Source organism: Glycine soja, chromosome 9 (genome assembly GCF_004193775.1).
Source record: "Glycine soja cultivar W05 chromosome 9, ASM419377v2, whole genome shotgun sequence".
Lineage (NCBI taxonomy): Eukaryota > Viridiplantae > Streptophyta > Magnoliopsida > Fabales > Fabaceae > Glycine > Glycine soja.
In genome coordinates this window covers 41363649-41384521 of record NC_041010.1, presented here as the reverse complement: position 1 = coordinate 41384521, position 20873 = coordinate 41363649, and the positions used below count along the sequence as shown (strand labels likewise).

At 30.4% G+C, this 20873-nt stretch overlaps 2 protein-coding genes across 3 annotated transcripts; one reads left to right on the top strand and one right to left on the bottom strand.

Annotated features, from left to right (window-relative positions):
• Positions 1-4659: 4659 nt before the first annotated feature.
• On the top strand, positions 4660-7860 carry LOC114425265 (cinnamoyl-CoA reductase-like SNL6). The gene is made up of 5 exons (XM_028392117.1): positions 4660-5055; positions 5135-5292; positions 6611-6802; positions 7125-7462; positions 7566-7860. Exons 1-5 carry the CDS (start codon positions 4926-4928, stop codon positions 7645-7647), a joined length of 900 nt encoding a protein of 299 aa, XP_028247918.1. The 5' UTR covers positions 4660-4925; the 3' UTR covers positions 7648-7860.
• Positions 7861-16806: 8946 nt separating this feature from the next.
• LOC114367064 (RING-H2 finger protein ATL52-like) lies at positions 16807-18618 on the bottom strand. Of its 2 annotated transcripts, XM_028324154.1 has the most exons (2): positions 18260-18618; positions 16807-18089 (listed from the first exon to the last, which is right to left on the bottom strand). In XM_028324154.1, exon 2 carries the CDS (start codon positions 18061-18063, stop codon positions 16993-16995), a length of 1071 nt encoding a protein of 356 aa, XP_028179955.1. In that variant the 5' UTR covers positions 18064-18089; positions 18260-18618; the 3' UTR covers positions 16807-16992. The 2 variants fall into 2 exon arrangements, with proteins under 2 accessions (XP_028179955.1, XP_028179954.1); XM_028324153.1 differs by having other exon boundaries at positions 16807-18618.
• Positions 18619-20873: the final 2255 nt, after the last annotated feature.

The following is a 20873-nucleotide window of genomic DNA, read 5'->3' as shown; positions in this document are numbered from 1 at the left end:
CAGTCAACATCACTTGTTAACGGTCAACGTCCAATTGTGGTCTAGGGGACCAACATTGCACGATTTTACAAAATAGGGAGATCAAATTTGTGAATTAAATTACTAGAGGACTAAATCCAAAACTGGAGATAAGCTGAAGGACCAAAAATGCAATTTTGACTTTTTTAACTGAATTTTTTTCTCTACTCTTAAAAAATCCATAATTTCAATTTTCTTATATTTTAATTGAGATATTTCGTTTGCTACTTTTACAAAATTTGTAATTTAATCTCCTTAATCAATTTAAGGCTTATTGACTATGCATTCTTTTAATTTTATTTTTAATAAATTAAGTTTTTTAGAAATTAAATATTTGAGAAAAATATTTATCACATGAAAATAAAAAAATAGTTGTCGGTCAAATTTATAGCATATATAGATCAACGTTTAAAATTGATCATAAGAATTAAAATTGTGAATTTGTTAAAAGTGGAGGATGAAATGTCTCAATAAAAAAGGAGAGACTAAAATTACAAATTTTTTAAAAATAAAAAATAAAATGTTTCAATTGAAAAATAGGAAAAATAAAAACACAAATTTAAGAAAATAGAGTGAAAAAAAATTATATTTTAGCTTTAATAATTTTGTTATGACAAATGCTTAAAGCACTAATTAAATAAATTAAAGTATAAATATTTTTATCAGGTGATGAAAAATTTACGATGTCCATATTTTTTTTCATTGAATTGTGATAACGTAACTGCGTACAGATGATGAGTAATAATTCACTAAATTATAGTAAATGGATACTGAGTCAACGTGACTCACTTTAACACCTCTATTTTCTAGCTTGTCTTTGATTTTCCACACTCTCTCTGAAAAAAACTGATAGAAAATGAAAAAAAGAGGTCAGCCACTAGCAAGTTGGCAGTCTTGTTCTTCGTAAATGCAAGGCCATCACAATTGAAAGATGCACTTTAAGGGTATAGTCAATTTTGGACTGAGTAGTTGCATAGCTTATTTTTATTAAGATTAGGAAAAGGGAAAAAGTCCCACGATGGCCGCATGACAGACGAAAACTTTTTGCATCCCTCTTAAGAAATGTCTACTATTGCAATATAATAATATAAATAGTTTCTTACAAAATAAATATCCAATAATATAATATGTTATGTGCAAGAAAAATGTGATATTTTATATGCAGTTTCTGATGACAAGCTATTTTCTCCAGAGTAATATTGATTATGCAACATTTTTTTCAATATTTTTATACACTTTTTATTACATTATATCACTTGTTTTATTTTACACTTTTTTCTTATTTCTCTCTCTTACATATTTTTAAAAACCAATACTGTTTTTTTTTTAAAAAAAGGAACTGTCGTACCGTTGTTTGCTACCTAACACACCTTTTTTTTTTCATGGAACACCATGTTTGAATATACAACTCTAATAATACTAAAAAAAGAAATTAAAAATATAATTCTAATGGATGTATTTGATTAGAATTTTAAAAGACTTTTTTAACATAAAAAATCTTGTAAATTTTAAAAATTTAAGTAGAAATATTATGATTTATCATATTTTTGTAAAAGACTTTTAGGATTAAGATTTTGTAATTTAAATTTTAATAAATTTATATTATAAAAATTTAAAAGATATAAAAGAACTTTATAGATTTATAAGGACTTTGACATTGAAGCTTGGATACTCAACTATGTTATGTGAATGATGAAACTAAGGATGAAAGTCACAAAAATATTACATTGAACAAGTAATTGACACAATCAGTATAAGAAAAAAATGATTAATCTTAATATATAAGACAAACATTAATTTAGAAAACAAATAAAAAAGTGCACAAAGAAGAGTATATTTGATAATTCTTTTATTTGAAAAGAATAGAAAAAATATATATGACACATGTCTTGAAGAATATTAAAGAGAATAATGTATGTGTGATGAGAGAAAAGTAAATTTAGTAACTAATAGAAAAAAAGTAAAAGAGTTTAGCAAAATTTTAAAGGTTTGGGTGAGATTGTTTGATAGATGTTTTATATTAAAAGCTTTGGTGAAATTCATCAAATTCATTCTTAAAAAATAATCCATCAAAATTTGTATATTTTTGAATACCAAAATACTTTTTATAAATTATAAAAAATCTTAATTGAATATCATTGGATTTTGTTGCCCTCATTTAAAAAATCTTAAAAGTCTTAAATAAATACCACAAGACTTATTTATACCATTTAAAATTTTTGATTGAATACCACATAACTTTCTTATAAAAAAAATATTTTAAAATCCTTTAAAATCGTAATCCAATACATTTCTCTTAGAAGAGCCAAAGATGTGTTGAATGTTTGATATCAATTCTAATAAAAGACAATTATTTTTTATTTATAGGAATCCAAGACCGACATTTATAAATTATAACACTCATTATGTTCAATCAAGTTATATCCCTTTAATAATGAAAAGTAATTTAAGAACAAAAACTTAGACCCCTTAGTAATAAAGAGTATTTTAGGAAAAAAACATTTTATTTTGGAATTAGCACAATATAATAAAATTAGCCAGTAACTTTTTTAATAACTACTCCCTCCAATTTTGAATATAAACAATAAAAATTTATTATTTTTTTTCTCAAATATAAGTAAATATTACTTACTTGTATTTTATTTAATGAGATTCTTTATAAAATATTTTTCATTTTAATAAGGCTATTTTTTTTTATTTGATATCAAGTTCTAATAAAATATATTTATTTTTTTAATAAAAAAATATCATTTAATGAAATTAATTAATTTTTTTTTATAATCGAGACGAGACGGGAATATGTTTTTTTATGATAGAGATGGAAGGAAGTACTACTAATCGTTGAAAAAATTGTGTTTGATTGCGTATTCCTATCAATAATTACTCCTACTATATCATTAAGCAATTAATGCTAAGAAAGATAATGATAACCTTCCGTATAAGTACATTAGTTTTGTTTCTTTGGGATAAGATGCTACGCTTACAGTTTAAATCCTTTATTTAAGTGTATATCTAGGTTTTTGAGTGGTAGATGGTTACTTAGATTTGTGTCTAGTCACGCACATTCCCAACAAATTACATTTATCATTGTGGAAAGAGCATTTAAAGGCAAATTTATTTTTGAAACAATTAAGTAGTAGTAATAAGAGGAAGAAAAGCGAAAAACGAAAGAAAATTATTCAAATTAAGAGTAAATGAGAAGAAAAATAAGAGGTTAAAGTTTTTTCTCATTTAATTTTAATAGAGTTTATATTGTAGCTATGTTCGTCAAAATTAGTCGAAAACTCGATAGCTAAAAGTTGAAAAATTAACTTATTAAATTATAAATATTTAGTAAAATTTATTGTTAATAATTGAAAATTAATAAAATTATAATTTATTTTAAAAAAGATAAAAAAATTGATAAATATATTAAGAATAAAAAAAATATAAAAAATTAGAATTTAACGTTTCAAAGAATATTAAAAATTATTAATAAAAAAACTAACTTAAATCTTTTGCCCAACATAACCTTCGTCTTTATGCTTTTATTGAAATTTCTTCATCTTCTTTTTTTTTCCTTCTAAATTAAGCATTTCGTTAATTTATTGCAACATTAATCTAATTAAACACACATTTTAATTTCAAATTTTTAATACATTTTATTTACTCAATATTATATTATTCATTTTACATTAAGTTTTAACGTTATATTATCCATTAAATACTCTGTCTGTTTTTTTTTTCTTTTACAATTGTCTGATTTTTTAATTTCTAATTATGTATGATTTTTAAAGTTCAAAATAACATTAATGATTATTTAGTCAATTATACTCTTATTTTTTTATTAATTTTCAATTAATTTACGCATACATTTGTTTGTAAAGTAAAAACGAAAAAGGGTCAAATAAGAAACCTATAATGATTTCACACATACATTTTTTTTTTTACATTTCTTAGTTTAAACATACAAAACTTAAAATGTATAGTAGACAAAAGAGAGATGAAGGGAACCATCAATAAATAATTTAAATTGTCACTCTTTTGTATCAGGAATAATTTAAACTTGAGAGAGTACAGCCTATCTTAAGTTTCTTTATATCTTTGGAATGAGAAGAATCTTAATTGAATAATAAGATATATTTCTCTCAATTTTATAAAAGAAATATTTCCTGTGTCATTAATTATAAGATTTTCTTTAAAAATTTGTTTGTTTCCTTTTATAAGAATTTTTTTTTAAATTTTCAGTTGTATTAATTATTTTTTCTTAAATATTTCTACTTAATTATTTTTTTTTCAAACATTAATGACAACAAGTAAGTGAATAGAAAAAAAAGAAAAATAATTTTAGAATGATAATGTAAATAATTAATAAATTTAATACGATTTTTTTAAGAAACATAAATTAATTATAATTAGAAAGAAAGGAAATATATGACATAAATAACTTTATGTGTACCTATACAATATGATATCTGTCATTAGAAAATTTGTTAACGGGTACTAATGAAATCTCAAGTGATCCATTAAGAATATTTATAATAACTGAGTTACTGTGTTTAACTATGAGTTAAACATGTTTGACATAGATACAAGTTATTTAATCGAAAATAAGATAACTTCTTAGAATAATGTTTGTATAATCTAGCATTACTTTTGTTGTCTCCCCTAGTTTGTGAGTCTGACTAATCTTTGTTTCGGGGGTGTGCGCGTGTCCATCTATCAAACTACAACTACCTCCTTCCCATTTATCTACCCCCCACACCCTTCAATGCTGGCTGCTCTTCTTCCATTTATAAATCCAACTCGATCCTTTCTCCCTCTCTTGTCTTCCTTTCTACCCTTTCTTTCCCTAACTTTACAAAATCACAACACACACAAATCTTCTTTTTAACATTTATCATCGTATCTGAAACTACCAACTATCGATGGCCCCTTCATTCGACACAAGTACTCACACGGTATGCGTGATGGATGCTTCGGGTCACTTGGGCTTCAGCCTTGTCCAAAGACTCCTCCAAAGGGGATACACTGTTCATGCCTCCGTTCAAAAATATGGTAATTTAAATTAATTCTTTATGCTATGGACTATGGTCCCTTGAAATTGAAATTGATTTGCTTTGGAGTCGTTTCTCAGGGGAAGAAAACCTATTCACTGGAATTTCATCCGATCCCGATAAGCTTAAGGTTTTTCGATCTGACCCATTTGATTACCATAGCATAATCGATGCTCTCCGAGGTTGCTCTGGTTTGTTCTACACATTCGAACCTCCCTTTGATCAACCAAATTATGATGTAAGCACCATTTTTTCCTTTTCCCGTTAGTTTGGAATTAAATCTTTATACTAAAAAGAATATCGCTTGATTTAAGAAAATAAATAAAAATTAATGCAAATAGCTAATCCACGAGTATTTTTTTATTGGGTATGGTTGTTGGGTTAGAATTGAGAAATAGCAGAGTTTGTTTACGTTAATTAATATAAAGTAACTCGATTTATTGGTGTATGTGGTAGGCACAATTTGCCTGAGTTTCTCACTTCCTTGTTCCTTGGTTACTCCAATTTCCCTACTTGTTCCCTGGTTACTCAACCCCCTTCGTGTCCACGAATTAATTAAGCCCATGACAGCGAAGTAGATAATTAATATAATTGTAGTTTTGAGCTGTCTAATTAACCTTGTAGTTGTAGTTTTGATCTGGTTAACCTTCGTTGTCGATCGATAATTCACTCACATGTCATGATCATTTGAGCTGGTTCATTTTCAACCATGTGCTTATTTGCTTATCTCATCAATGGTAGTATGGTACGATCTGATCAATATTTTATTTATTCCCTAAAATATTGGCAATCATGATGAAAATATTAATACTGAAAGGTTTACACGCAATGCGGAACGCAGATACAATGTTTCAAACTCTGTTTAAACAACTTGATAATACTACAATAAATTTAATTTTGTCACTCATTGCAGTATTATGATTAGTTTATTAAGTGAATTGCAATCAAACCTTACAAAATTTTTATCCAATATATATATATATATATATATATATATATATATATATATATATATATTTAATTTTGTTATTTTCTAAAAAAAAAATTTGTTACGTATATTTGCATTATCTTATCAGAATCATTTTGTACATAGATTGATAAAACAAATTTTTGTAGGACATCTCTTCCAAAACCTGACCGAAATTTTCAATTCCGAGTTGTTTGTTCGATGTGTTTAATTAATGGCAAGCATTTTTTGACAGTCTGTTTGACCAAAAGCTAAAGGTTGGCGGAATAGTTATTACGGTTTAATTGTTACCAGTGTTGACTAAACGCGTTATTGGAAGTTTCTTTTAATTTTTTTTTCAGATGTTTATTATATATTTCTATCTTTAAGTTTATAAATCAAATAAAAACATATGTCAAGCATTTTATTTACCATTTGAAATTAAACAATCTTAATAATAAGATGTTTTAAAATTTATAGTATTACACTACTTAATATTTGAGAGTTTAATAAAAAAAAATATGTCAAGCATTTTATTTACCATTTGAAATTAAATTTCTGAATTGAAAATTTTGTGTCAAAACTGATCTCTGGTCTTGGAAACATACAGGAATACATGGCAGACGTGGAAGTAAGAGCAGCGCACAACGTGTTGGAAGCATGTGCTCAGACAGAAACTATGGATAAAGTGGTTTTCACATCCTCAGCTACCGCAGTTGTTTGGAGAGAAGATCGCAAGACCATGGAACTAGATCTAGACGAGAGACATTGGAGTGATGTTAATTTCTGTCGCAAATTCAAGGTATATAGTAATATGTACATACTGATATATACAGTTAATTACCCATCGAGTAATACTAGTAATTTTTACTTTTTAATTTCCACGTCTATCTGGGGTATGTTGCAAAATTGATAAATAGTGCATATATATATAAATGTCTAAAGTGAATAATAATGAACAAATATATCCATGTGTAATTAGACATCTTGAGAAAGAGAGAGTAAAATGTAAATATAATATGATAAAAAAATAAAAAAAAGTAAAAATATCAACTAAGTGCTTAAAATTATAAATCTCTAAATATTAAGCACTCAATAATAATTGATGGGGTGTGTACATGCAGTTATGGCATGGGGTGTCAAAGACAATGGCAGAGAAGAGCGCGTGGGCCTTGGCAATGGACAGAGGAGTGAACATGGTGTCCATCAACGCAGGCTTAATGATGGCGCATGATCTCTCCATCAAACACCCTTACCTAAGAGGAGCCGCTGAGATGTACGAGGATGGGGTTTTCGTGACCGTCGATTTGGCTTTCTTGGTGGACGCTCACATCTGTGTCTACGAGGATGTCTCATCCTACGGTCGTTATTTGTGCTTCAATCACATCATAAACACCCATGAGGACGCTGTTCAGCTCGCCCGCAAGTTGACGCCTGGTGCATCTTCCTCCTTGCCGCAAAGGTTGGTCAGAGGGCGTTTTTGGTCATTTTGACTTGTGTTTTTCTTTGAATGTTGACTTTGACTTTGACATATTCAACTCTTTTTTTTTTTTTTTTTTATGCAGTGATGACTATGGGAAGAGTTTTATCGAACAGAGAATTAGCAACAAGAAGTTGAACAAATTGATGGTGGACTTCGAGGCATAATCGACTTCCATGGTCATCCTTTTGGACGGTGATTAGAGCAATCACCTTGGCTGTCTTTCTGCGGGAAAGTATTTGTGTACAAAATGTAGAAAAATTTGTACCTATACCCCCATATTAGTATTATACATTACAAATCAATGTATTTTAAATCAAATAATCATTTCATTATTTATTTCAATATTAGATAATGCAGAATAATTGTCTATTTTTAAATTTTCTTTTCCCCTGTATCCTACCATTTTTTTTATAGAAAATATCCTACCAATTTTAGATTCAACTATATATATCTCAAATTTTACAATGTTTAATCTTCTTTTATATATATATATATATATATATATATATATATATATATATATATATATAACAAATCCATTTTTCTAAAGGTATTGCTATTCGTGCGCATGAAAATGAGTGATTATATTTTAATAATAAGAAATTTTAAACACTCAATAAATTATTTTATCTTTTTTTTTTATATCACTTTTTATCGTACTGCATCATCAATCAAATTAATTATTTATATATTTTTTTTCTTCATCTCTCAAGTTATAGACTCAAGATTATCCAATAAATACTTTTCAATGAAAACATACATGAAACTTAATTAGGAAAAATTATGTGAAAAATTATCTTTTTATTAAATAAATATATGTTATCTGATAGAATAAATATTCGTGTAAACATATGATTATGTGCATATAAATATAAATTTTTTATATTGGTTATATATGGTTTGTAACTCATATTTATTTTTCATTTACAGTAGTAATGTATTCTAAAATATAAAATAATTAATGACATCCAATGGGAAAACTTGGTAGTGCAAATGTGCCCTAAGCCCTGAGAAGGAGTTAAGGACCCAAAACAAAACAGTAGGCTAGAGCTGGAAAGTAACTGTTAACGGGAGACTCTGCAGTCTGCATTGGACCAACAAATGCTTTGCTGGATTATAAATTCAAGTCGGTGGGCAGAAGCAGAGGGAGGACGCGCGAGCGTTATTTAAGAGTTTGCTTCTTTAGAATAAAAGATAGAATGCAATAAGAAAGCTAACTCTGTTGTTGCATTATTCCATAAATGCAATGCAATACATAGGCGATAAAATAATCATTTCGCATTTATTGAATAGATAAATTTTCTCTTTTTGAGAATGATAAAGAAATGGCTTTGTGAACATATGTACCAATTAAATACGAAAATAGTGGTAGTACTTCAAAGTTGACTTCCAAGTTCCAACTGTGTTGTCTACTGTCCAAGTGCCTTTTGTCCTTTCATTCAATTAAGGTCGGCCTCAACCGTTCTAATGTTGTTGATAGGTTGCCCATACCATTATTTGATGCAAACTTCAAAACTATTTTCTTGAAATAATGGAGTTTCGCTTCTTTTTTTTCTTTTCCATTTTTTTATGTGTGATTTGTTCAATGTTGAGGAATCAACTTTCTCTTTCATCTTCCTTAAATTAATCATATGATGTTTGGAAAAAAATCATTTGAACTACGGTTGCATGTTGCTTTAATTTCAATTATTTAATTAATTAGTTAACAAATATAGTTTTATAATATTTCTCATCGATCCATCTGTATGATGTCATGAGCATGTATTGTTGAGAATATTGTCGATTTGAATTTCTCAATGCATTTTGTTGAATCCCTATATGCTTCTGCCTAGCTTGAATGATTATTCTTTAATTAACTGGTGATGAATAATTAACAGATAACGGGTAAGATTGTTCTTTTGATGTTGTGAGCTAACTTACAGATGAATGAGTTGGTTTTTCTTTTCTCAGTCATGCATTGAAAAGAATTCAGATATGATATGCACCTTTTCTTATCCTTGAAGAAAACCCACGTTTGTACTGATTCTCTAGCTATTTTTTTTTTCTCGGTTCTTCCCCCCTAAACACAACCAGTCTCTATGGGTCGAATGATTTGAACGATTTGTTCATTTACAAATTGATTTCATGCAATTATATTTGGAACAGATTCATATAAAAAATGACTAGATCAGGAAAACATAGAGAATAAGAATAAGAAACTTTTAGAATTTGTACGAGCAATTTCTTTGGCTACGATCGAAGAGTTTCCAGCTAGGGCATAATATTTCAATTGAAGAGTTGCTGTCTCACAAATTAAATAAGGCTTGTCCAATATGAGCTGTGAAATACTTGGTAATTGTTAGTTATATATACTTTATCATAATAATTTGATAATTCATTAAATATGATCAGTAAACAATAAATGCTTCACAACTCTAAGTGTTACTACTAGTACCTTCTAGACAAATAAATACTCGATCCTTATATACCAAAATAATGAACACTTGCTTCTTTGGCACCATCCTTGAAAGTTGACAGTAAAGACCTAAAAATTGGAATAGGATATAATGGGCATTCAGTAATATAGTTCACCCCCTCCCTCCCTCCACCTACACCCCTCCTTTTATTTTTATTTTTATGTGGATAATAAAGTTGCACGTTCATGATGTAACCTAAACCCAAACATATTACCGGATGTTTTAATAAAGGAATTATACTATTGAGGTTATATTATTGCGCGAGTCTTTAAACTATTTGGCAGGTTTTAATTAGGTTCCTGTTTATATATATATATATATATATATATATATATATATATATATATATATATATATATATATTAATTTGGTCATTAATTAAACTTGTATTTATTTTTAATTGATTTTTGTATCTAATTGTTGTTAAAAAAATTATTTGTTTGAGTCAATTATGTAAATTTGCAACATGACTATTGTAGGATGAACTTATATTACAGAGAGTTTTAAAAGAATAATTGAATTGAGTGAATTTGTATGAGAACACTAGTTGAAAAATCTGATTGAGAATATAAGATTCAGAATCGGCACAAACACTAAATACTGGTGTGAAAGTGTAAAAATCTAAAAAAGGTGACAATATTGAATTCATGATTAATTGAGTCCAATGGTTAATTTTCCGCAACCACTATTTAACTATTTCTCAAAATATATTACTAACTTTTTAATTCAAATATATCACATTAGACAAATTAATGTTTATTAGGGTTGGCTCTGGTTGGTGGGTGGAACTTTGGCAGCAAAAATAAAGCAATTAGTACTATAATTTGTTTTCCTCCGTAAATATTAATTTTCAGAAACAATTCTATTTAAGACGAATACTATTTAAGACAGACGCTAAATATGTGAACACTTCTTTCAGCGAAAATTTAAGATTATTAAAAAATATATTGTTAATATTTTATTTTGTTTAACTCCCATTGAATATTGATTAGTAATAGTCCCATAGACATTTTACCTTATCCAGGCTGGATATAATGGAAACGCATGACATTCACTGGGGTGTAGGTTCCTTTCGGCCAGAAGAAGCATAAATTCGTGTGCGTCAGAATTTAGAAGAAAAATGGCAAGCTAATGATCATTGAAGATCAAGGCACAAACCACGGACTAAGGATATGTTGGCCACAAGGGCCAAGGCCCACAACTTATTGAAAATTGAATACTGATCACAGACGCAGAAAACACAACCACATCCCAATGGCCCATTAACCCAATTCCAGCAGAACCATAACTGGTGCGCAGCTTGACAGTTCATCTCATTTTTTATTTTAATTTAAAAACAATAATTCTGACAAATTTTTTTAAAAATAATAAATTATTATAATTTTTTTAAAAAATCACTTTTCCTGTAAAGTTTTCAGAATGAATTAGATTTAATACAAGGGTAAATTTCATTAGAGCATGTTGACTCAAGGAACTTAACCATCTAAACTAAATTAATTAAATTAATTTGGTTGATTTTTTTTATCTTAAATTTGAATTTAGTAATTTATAAATTATTTACTTCTCGGATTTTACTGCCAACTAGAATCAATTTTATAATTCAATTGATTATTTTAATTGTTTATATCAATATATTTGATTATTTATACTTTCATTCTACTTCTGTATTTTCTTTTCTTTTTCGTTCATTTTAATTTTCTTATAATTTTTATTATATTTTGTATATGTTAAACGATCACAATAGGAAAAATTAAATGCATAATTATTTTTATGAAATTAAATATTAAATTAAGCTAAATATTTATGCATTTAATTTAATATTTAATTTCTACATGTAGCTTAATTTTTTTGACCAGTTTTACAGTTCATTTAAACCAGACTATGAACTTCTGAAGGTCCAATTTCACACAATGGTGCACACCTCACTTCTAAATAATAAGACTTCATTACTTCAAGCAATCTCTCTCTCTCTCTCTTATATGTTAACTATAATCGATACACAATTTAATCAAGATCTTAATTTATATACACACAATAGAACACAGCTTCACTGATTGAGATTTATCCTAGACAGTGTTCGGACATAAGCTCAGTCCTTCTCAAAAAGACTCGCTCAATGCAAACCAACCTTCCACGTCACCATCTCATAATAATCGAAAAGTAATTTATTAGAGAATTTAAATCTTTCTAATTTAAAATTTATTATTTAGATGTTTTCATAAAAAATTTAAAATTTTGTAACACTAAAATCTGTAACTTATAACTACTCACTATAAAAAAAACAAAGAAAAAAAGAGAAAGGGCAAAGAAAAAAAACAAAAAAAAAAAAGTCTCATCCATCCATGCAAACGACCAAGTACGATGTCGATCTTTTCCAGAATCAAAGCAGACAACTCCGAAATCCTACTTCCGCCACCACCGCCACCGCCACCGCCACAAATCACCCCATCAACGCTAATATTCTTCACCGTGGCGGTGGTCGTGTTCTGCTTCGTGGGTTTCAGCATTCTCTTCTTCTGCAGGTGCTGTTTCGTGAACATAAGCTCCACCTCGTTCCTCTACGCCACCGTGCATGAAGGATCTCCCCAAGGAATAAGTATTCATTAGAATGCGCCATTTGCTTGTTGGAGTTTGACTCCGACAGCATGCTGAGGCTCTTAACCGTTTGTTACCATGTTTTCCACCAAGAGTGCATCGATTTGTGGCTAAGTTCACACAAGACTTGCCCCGTTTGTCGAACCGATCTTGATCAGTCACCAATAATAAACGAAACACAAAAATCTCTGGAACAACACAAAACGAGGACAATGTAGAACAAGAGATCAGCACAGATGATCATCACGTGTGCATTGATGTAAGAGAAGGGCTGATGATTGAGATCAGAGCATGAAAGAACAGAAGATTGAATTTTGCACGTTCACACTCAACGGGCCGGGGCATTCCATAGTTATGATTAGAGGTGAAGGAAGAGATGATGGTGATGATGATAAATACACGTTGAGATTGCCGGAGAATGTGGCGTTGAAAATTGTAAAAGGAGGGCACAACTACTCCAAGATTTGTTCTAGTTCCAAAGACATGGCAAGGCTTAATGCTGCGCCTTGCAAGAAGGTTATGTTCAAACTGTATTTGACAGTTCCTCATCCCGTAATGCTATAAAAAACATTTAACTTTGTTTTTTGTTCTTAATTTATTCTATACTTGTTATTTTCCGATCCCATCTAATAGTTTGCTGTTTAAAATCTCAAATCTCATATGTGCTTTATGATAGAAGTAGATTTTTTTCTCACTAGCGTGTGCATAACTAGATACGTTAGGTTTCCTTCCGTCTTCATTTTTTCGTTACCAAATGATAAAAACTACATACGTTAATAAGGTTAATTGTTAATGTCTCTTGCACCTCGATTTAGGATGAATGAGATAGAAGTTAAAGAAGACAAGAATAGAAGAGAAAAAGTAAAAAATAACATATAATAAGTAATGTAAAAGATAAAGAATATATAAAAAAGAGATGAAAAATAAGATAACATATTAGTCTTTTGAACATGTTAATGCTCTAAGTAAAATTTGATTCGATCCTTTAAATAAAATTTTAAATTTGAGTTTTTTTTAATAGAAAAATATGATTAGAATGAGAAACATTTTACTAAAAATAAATAATCAATTTGAGTTGCCTTGCTTCCCCTTGGAAGCCTGTCCGTGTCTGCGTTCATTTTCACCCTTCTGAGGGCGAAATAAGAAAATTGTTTATGGCTCTGCAAATAATTTCATTAGTTAGAATTAAGTATATTTAAATAGAATTTTTTCATAAACACTTATAAAAAAATGAAATATGTTTCTTCTGTAAGTTAAAAATAACTTATACCGCATAAATTAAAATCAACTTTTTAGATAAACTAAAATCATTTAACTTCCTCAAAAAAGTTGGTTTCAATTTATGTACAAGCTATTTTTAGCTTATAGAAAAAACTTTGGGGGAGTGCTAATTCTCACACTGTTAGTTCAATTTCCAGCATCATGATTATCTCCTAAAGTGAGAATCTCCACAAGTAGGAGGGTCAAATTAAAGCAAATACTTTGTGTGTTGTTAAACAAGGAAGGCAGCAAGCATCATGTGCGGGGTTTTTCCATCATCACATGGTGAGTGAATGATGGGGTTCATGAGGAATTCAGGCTCATCAAATGTGATCATGTCAGAGTTTGGGGAAGCGTGGAATACTGACACCAGTTATCCTTGATGGGAATGTGATTCTAAAATTATTGTTCACTTTGTCATAAAAGGAATAGGTAATTTTCATCCGTACAAATCCATTTTAGACAGGATATAAGACCTTGGAATTTCAAGGAGTGGGAGATTGAAGTTTTACATGTGAATAGGGAGGCAAATGTAGTGACTGATTATTTAATCTCCTTTTTACTGGAGAACAAAAGTTTAAATGGCTTATAATTAGGGACAAAATAGGTCTCAAAGCTTAATTACTTACTAATAAAGTTTTCAAATCAACAAGAAAATTCAAATTTATGTTTTTATAGGATGAGTCTGATTCTTATCCATTGATTAACCTTTGTTGGAATTTTCTTCAGCCTCCTTGACTCATGGTTACAACCTTGGTTTAAATAGAGGACAAAAGCACCAATGTCATTTTAACTGCATCGTCAAGTTCTTCAACATATATATTGGGTAAAATAGTTTCATATTTAAAATTACCAAAATAAATAAATATATTTAAAAGATCTTGTTTGGTAGGAGCTTTCTGATCGAATTCCTGGTTGCTGGGAATTGGGCAATTTGTTTAAAAACAAACATGATGATTTTGTTTGTCCTAATAAAAAAGTCATGTTTCCACCATATCAAATATGTTGCCAAAAACAAACAAGATTTTAATAAACGGCAAGTATATTTTTTAATTAAGTAGTGAAATTTTGGGTCTTATAAATAAAAAATTGCCCCCCCTCCCAAAATTCCTTTTCTTTCATTTTGGGTATGAAGATGGTTGAGCTGTCAGAAAACCTTTATATAACAAAGCTATCAAACACATTTGCTGGGTGTTGCTTTTTTAGTCTGTTATTTCGTTTGCTGGTAGTTAATTGCTATTCTTTTAAGTATTGCTAGTGTGCATGCGTGAGTCTAATCTTATGAAATTTATACATGCATGTATTACTTTGTAGGATTTTATTATATATTTAAATACCAATAACATTCTTATATAGAAGTCCTCTTCTCTAAACGGTACCATATTTGGCCTCATAAAGTTGGAATAATATGTGATTAATTGTCACTATAATGGTCCTGATCATTCTTTAGAATTCCTCACAAATTAAATTATGCTGGAAGTTTTGCACGAGATACCTATCCCACGAGCACCATGTGTAGATATAGGACATACATAATTGAAGTTCACAGTGTCAGAGGATGAACATACATAATTGAAGTCTTTTCATAATGCATGACATGCTAGAAAGGGTCATTCATTCTACTTAATGAAGTGTAAGATTTGATATCAAATCGCGGCTTTTGTGATTTGAGTCGAGGATGGAGAGTTCGAAATGATTTGATTTGATTTCATACTTTGGTTATGACTTTGAACAAACATATATACGAACGGTTCAATGGAATTTGAATATTCATCCCCTACTGGTCCAATTACTGGGACAACCGGACACAATTATTTCAACCCGCTAATAATGGAGAGGGTTACGGTCCCTGGTACCAATTCTGTCACCACTGATTTGACACCTTATGAGTACATCAAAAATCAGTGTCACACACAGTTACGGTCTAGTTATTGGGTAGCAGAAGTGGATATAAAGCGTACATCATTTTCACGTGAATGTACTAATTTGCACATTATTTATAGATAGAATGATACTATTATGTATAGTTAGTTTAAGAATTAAAAGTAGTTTTTCTCTCTCGTAATTTTTGATAAAAGTTTTTTCCCAATTTTTTTAAAAATCAGTTAAGACACTTTATAGGTATTTAGAAACTAAGTTACTAAAATATTTTTTAAAATATCAATATACACAGGTATATTGATAAAATGAGTAAACTTGGGTGCCAAGTATGTTATCCTTTAACCTTTGTTAGGCTAGTGGGTCTAGTATTAAGGAAAAATGAAAAATGAGAAAAAAAATTGTAAATTTGCAATGTCTCTTCCTTCAATTAGAATCACATTTAAGGCGAGAAAAAAAACAGATTTCACATGGGATCCATACTCTAGCTATCTGACCCATTTAGGAGGAGAAAAAAAAAGAGAAAACTCTTTTCTGTATAATTAAAAAAAATCATATTTATTATGTATCTTAATTTTTGTCTATGATAGTTATGTCACTTTGTACATATAATTATTTATTTTGCCATCATCTTCCTACCAAGCAATCTAAAAAAAAAAAATTTCAATTTCCACTTTTTTTTCTTCTTTTCTTTCCCTTTCCTTCCTAAACCAACCATACTATTATACAGTGCTCGTACGAACCATTGATTCGTGTGATATAAGAAATTGACAAATTTAGGAAAGATTTAATGATTAGCATTCATTATTCATTGCTCTCTACAATTGTTTACATTTTGTGCTTCAGTTCTTATCCTTAGAAATTCTTTGTTTTAGACAAATATAGAAAGGAAATGGATAATTAAACCCAACCTAACTATTAAAATTGCATTTAAGTGTAATAATTACGTGAAAGTATTATTAGAAAGAAAGTGTGCATAATCCATGATAGGGTGATAAGTTGATGCAGAGCTTGGAGCAAAGCTACATATGTCTCCAGACTTCCGATGCTAAAAGAAAGATTTTAAGGCATAGCTTTTAATCTTCACTAAAATATTAACTCACTGATCAAAATATAAACCCAAAAAGATATACATGAAAAGAAAAAAAGTTTTGATTTCAGTTACTGCTAACATCACACCGATTAATATAGCACATAAAGATTCAATTATATTTAACATAAAATCTTCACTAAAAAATTTGGTCAACCTATAGATCTTCATCATCATAGGAAAGAGGATAGAAAAAAAAAAGGAAATGGAAAAGATCACTAAGTTATTCCTCAGACAGGCAGAACCCATTGCTTTCCTCTGCCATTTCTGCTAAGGGAGAACCTTCCACTAGAAAATGATCTTTTCATTGCAATTGGACTCAAAACACAATGCAAAACCCTTCTCCTGTAGCTAGACTTGCTACTTTCACCTCTTGAATTCTTTGAAGGACCAGCCCCATTAGAACACCCTTCATGCTCTTGATTCACATGCAGAACATCAGCAATTGAAAGACCACTACCCCTTTGAAACGAATGGTCCATTGAAACCGTCCTTCTAATGGAATCATACCCTTCATCTCTAATCTCAATTACACTATGCCTCCCTCTCAAGTTTCCTAGATCACTCAAAACACGCAATGCACTCTTTGAAACCGCTCCACCATGTGAGAGTGTGACTGATTCTCCTTCAACAGCATCCGATTCACTGTCCCCTGCAACAGCAACAACGTTTTCATCATCTGCATGTCTGTTTCCTGAAGTGGTATCGTTTCTTGAAGTTGGTTCCGTGACCGTCGCAGCAACATGAAGTGCTGCTGCAGCATTGAAGGTGAATATGCTAGCACGGCATAGAGGGCAACTAGAGTGAGATTTCAGCCATGTGTCAATGCAAGGAAGATGAAAAGCGTGGCTGCATTTTGGCAAGAGCCTAACACTTTCATCATCTCGAAACTCGCTGAGACAAACGGAGCAATCTGTTACCTCAACCAATCCATCACCTTTCTTGTACTTGCAAGCTGTTATGGACTTTATCAAAGCCTCATCCAAGCCAATTGTTGAAGCATGCCAAGGCTCGTGGTGTGAAGGGTTGTGATCATCTTCTTCCAATTCAACGTTTTCTTCGTGCTCTTCGCTTTGTGAAGATTCTCTGTTGCCACAGTACTTGGATATTATGGTGTAGTAGCTCACTAGAAGAAAAGCACTGGCTAAGACTCCAATGACTGCAATAACTAGAGGTGAGAAATTTGGACTTGAATCATCACTGGGAAATTCAAAGGGAGGAGGAGGAGGAGGGTAGATTACATAGCACCACTGTGGACAATACAAGCTACAAAATCCTTGTGAACAGTCTTTGTTGTTCATGTATGGAACCCAAGTTTTTGGGTTGCCTAGAGAAGCCATGATGGGAGAAGAGAAAATCTTAGAAGTTAGGACTTAGGAACAGTATATTATATGTACTAACATATAAGTAAATTTTATAAACATGGTTTCTATTTTCTCCTTCTATGGTAAGTCATTGTTATAGGATAAAAATAGGTTATGAATAATAGAATATTACCACTAACAACAAAAGAATTGAACTTAGAGAGGTTACAAAACCATAACTGGAGCAGCTACAGCAACCAAACATAGAGAAATGTATATGCTACGCTCTCCTCATCTGAAAATAAAGGGGTGAGATTGTGTTTGTAAACAATGACTAGTAATATACAAGCAAGAAAGGGTAATGGTCTTATAGATTTTATCTGTGCAAGAGAAAGGGCAAGGAGAAAAAGAAACTTGCTAGAATTTATCAAAGGGGAAAGATAACGTGGAAAAGGGGCCAAAGGGCTTAGATGGAAAGAAGGGAAAAGACAAGGAAAATGGGGTGCTGATGAAGTGTACTTTAACTTTTTTCGTTCACCTTCTTTTTCTTTTTTTCTTTCCATTCTCCATAGCTTCTCTGCCTTCCTAGTTTCTTTTTCTTGGTTACAATGATTTGTGGCCTAAGGAGGGGGTGGTGAATTGGTGATGTTGGTTGAGAATTTATAAAAATTGAATGCTTATCTCTTTTTGGTTGTTTTAACCTGTTCACTGTTCAAGTAACAGGACGATTTAGTCCTTGTAAAGGGACATCCAAATTAGCACAAGAACTTCATTAATGTACGCCTACCTATGTTTGAAGCCAATACTGTGGCCGTAAGTTAGCTGTATCTAATTAACAAAGAAGTGGATATGTTTGAAATTTCGTGATTTTTGCTTTCAATGCATTACCTAGGCCAGGCTAGTGTGTTGGCACTCTGTTGTTATTGCCTAATTACAATAGAAATTCAAAAAGAGAAACGTCCTAAATCCTAATAACTTGTGTGTGTCATGTAGAGGATACTTGAGTGCAAACAGATTGCAAAATACTCCAGTCTTAACAAAACAAAGAAGTGTTAAAAACAGAGTAGCAGCGAATTTTATGTGTTGGGAACACTAGGATTTCTGATGTTATTCGTTGAATATTATGCTTAATTGCCTCCCTTATGAATCATATCTCCTTTGTAAGACTTGGACATTATTCTACTTTGCATATATTCTCCCCATGATCCAACAGTAAATTTCTCTCTCCCACGATTCATGGCCAACTGTGGTACTAACTTGCTAAAGAAATATACTCCGTAGCTTAGTGTATGTTTATATTATTATAAGACCAAAAGAAATGACCTAGCTAGCACAGGTACATTCCAATAATTAACCACTCAATAATGGTAACTACATTCCAATAATCTTCTGAAATTATAGGTAATACAAAACAACAAAATTTAACTGTTGTAGCTGAGAGTCCCAATGCCATATAGTAAAGGCCACATTAATATCCCATACTTTCTATTGAATTCTAGCATCCCACCACAACTTTGGGAGAACCACATCACAAAAGCTAATTACTATAATCTGAGAGTCCAAGGCCTTATAAATCTCACATTAGAATCCTATACTTTCAATGTGGAACTCCAGTCTCATACCTTACAACTGGGTCCTAATTAACATAATCATAAATGAAATCCCAAGTTACACGCCAACCATAATCTTTATTCACATGATAACCTAAATAAATTGTTAGTCAACTTTATGAGAATATATTCTTGAGGGAATAAAGTTGCAGTAGAAAGATAGAGCATGTATTTAAAAGCAAGTTACAGTCAATAATATAGTTGTCACTTTTCACCCAACACCCAACCAACCATTTGCTCAAACCCTTGGGCCATCTCCTCTTCTCTTTTCAACTTAACTTGCTGGACGTACGGATTTCCTTCTTTATGAAGCCACGCAATTTTGTTAGATTTGTGCCTATCTACAAAGTTCCAAATTAAATGATACCCCGAGTTTGCATATAAGGGATATATACAAGTAGAGTAATTGAACCTGTGGGTCTAGCAAAGAAAATTTGAGCTTTTTTTTTTTTTTTTATCTCTTCCCTTGTACTGAACTTCAATTTTCAACGATTCACTAACAAAATATCATACGTACGTCAAGTGGTTTCAGGGATGTTGCTTTCTTCGGATAAATTAGAAAGTATATATTCTGATCATAAGTGGGAGAATATTTAGCAAGATAATGACAATTAGTATAATTATACATGTTTGACATGCTTTAATCCATCCACGCAGCCTTACCAAAAATAAATTATTAGTCAGAACAATTGATTGAAGGAATATCAATAATTAACAAAGTTTGTTCTCTAAGTAAAACATGATTTGCTAAATTCTCAGTCAGTTTTGTGTCTTGCTGTCTGCCTGACCTAACTGCATCATAGGAAATGTTTATGATACCATCAAATTTTTACCTTATAGTAACATTTTCCATCTGTTTTTCTCTGCTGACAGAAATTGCTGAAATTATTCACATGAATGATGTGCCGTCAATATCATATATAATGCCCCAAGACTCGGTCCATTTTTTCAATTTATGTGGAGACATAATGATATGCACAAAAGCCGAGACACTCCTGATCCAATCCCTTTTGAGTCTTTTGACAACATCAAAACTAAAGTCTAAAGAGGACCCTCATTTTTTTTGTGAGGTCACATAGTCTCTTTTAGTCTTTTTCCTTTCATTATTTTTGAATAATTAATTTAATTTTTATCCGTAAGAATTGAATATTATCAAAAAATTTATAACACTTATATATCTGCTCAATAATCAAGTTA

Coding starts and splice junctions, on each gene's coding strand:
- LOC114425265 (XM_028392117.1), top strand. CDS start 4,926: ATGGCCCCTTCATTCGACACAAGTACTCACACGGTATGCGTGATGGAT. Junction 5,056..5,134: donor TGCCTCCGTTCAAAAATATG/GTAATTTAAATT, acceptor GTCGTTTCTCAG/GGGAAGAAAACCTATTCACT. Junction 6,803..7,124: donor ATTTCTGTCGCAAATTCAAG/GTATATAGTAAT, acceptor GTGTACATGCAG/TTATGGCATGGGGTGTCAAA.
- LOC114367064 (XM_028324153.1), bottom strand. CDS start 18,102: ATGGCTTCTCTAGGCAACCCAAAAACTTGGGTTCCATACATGAACAAC.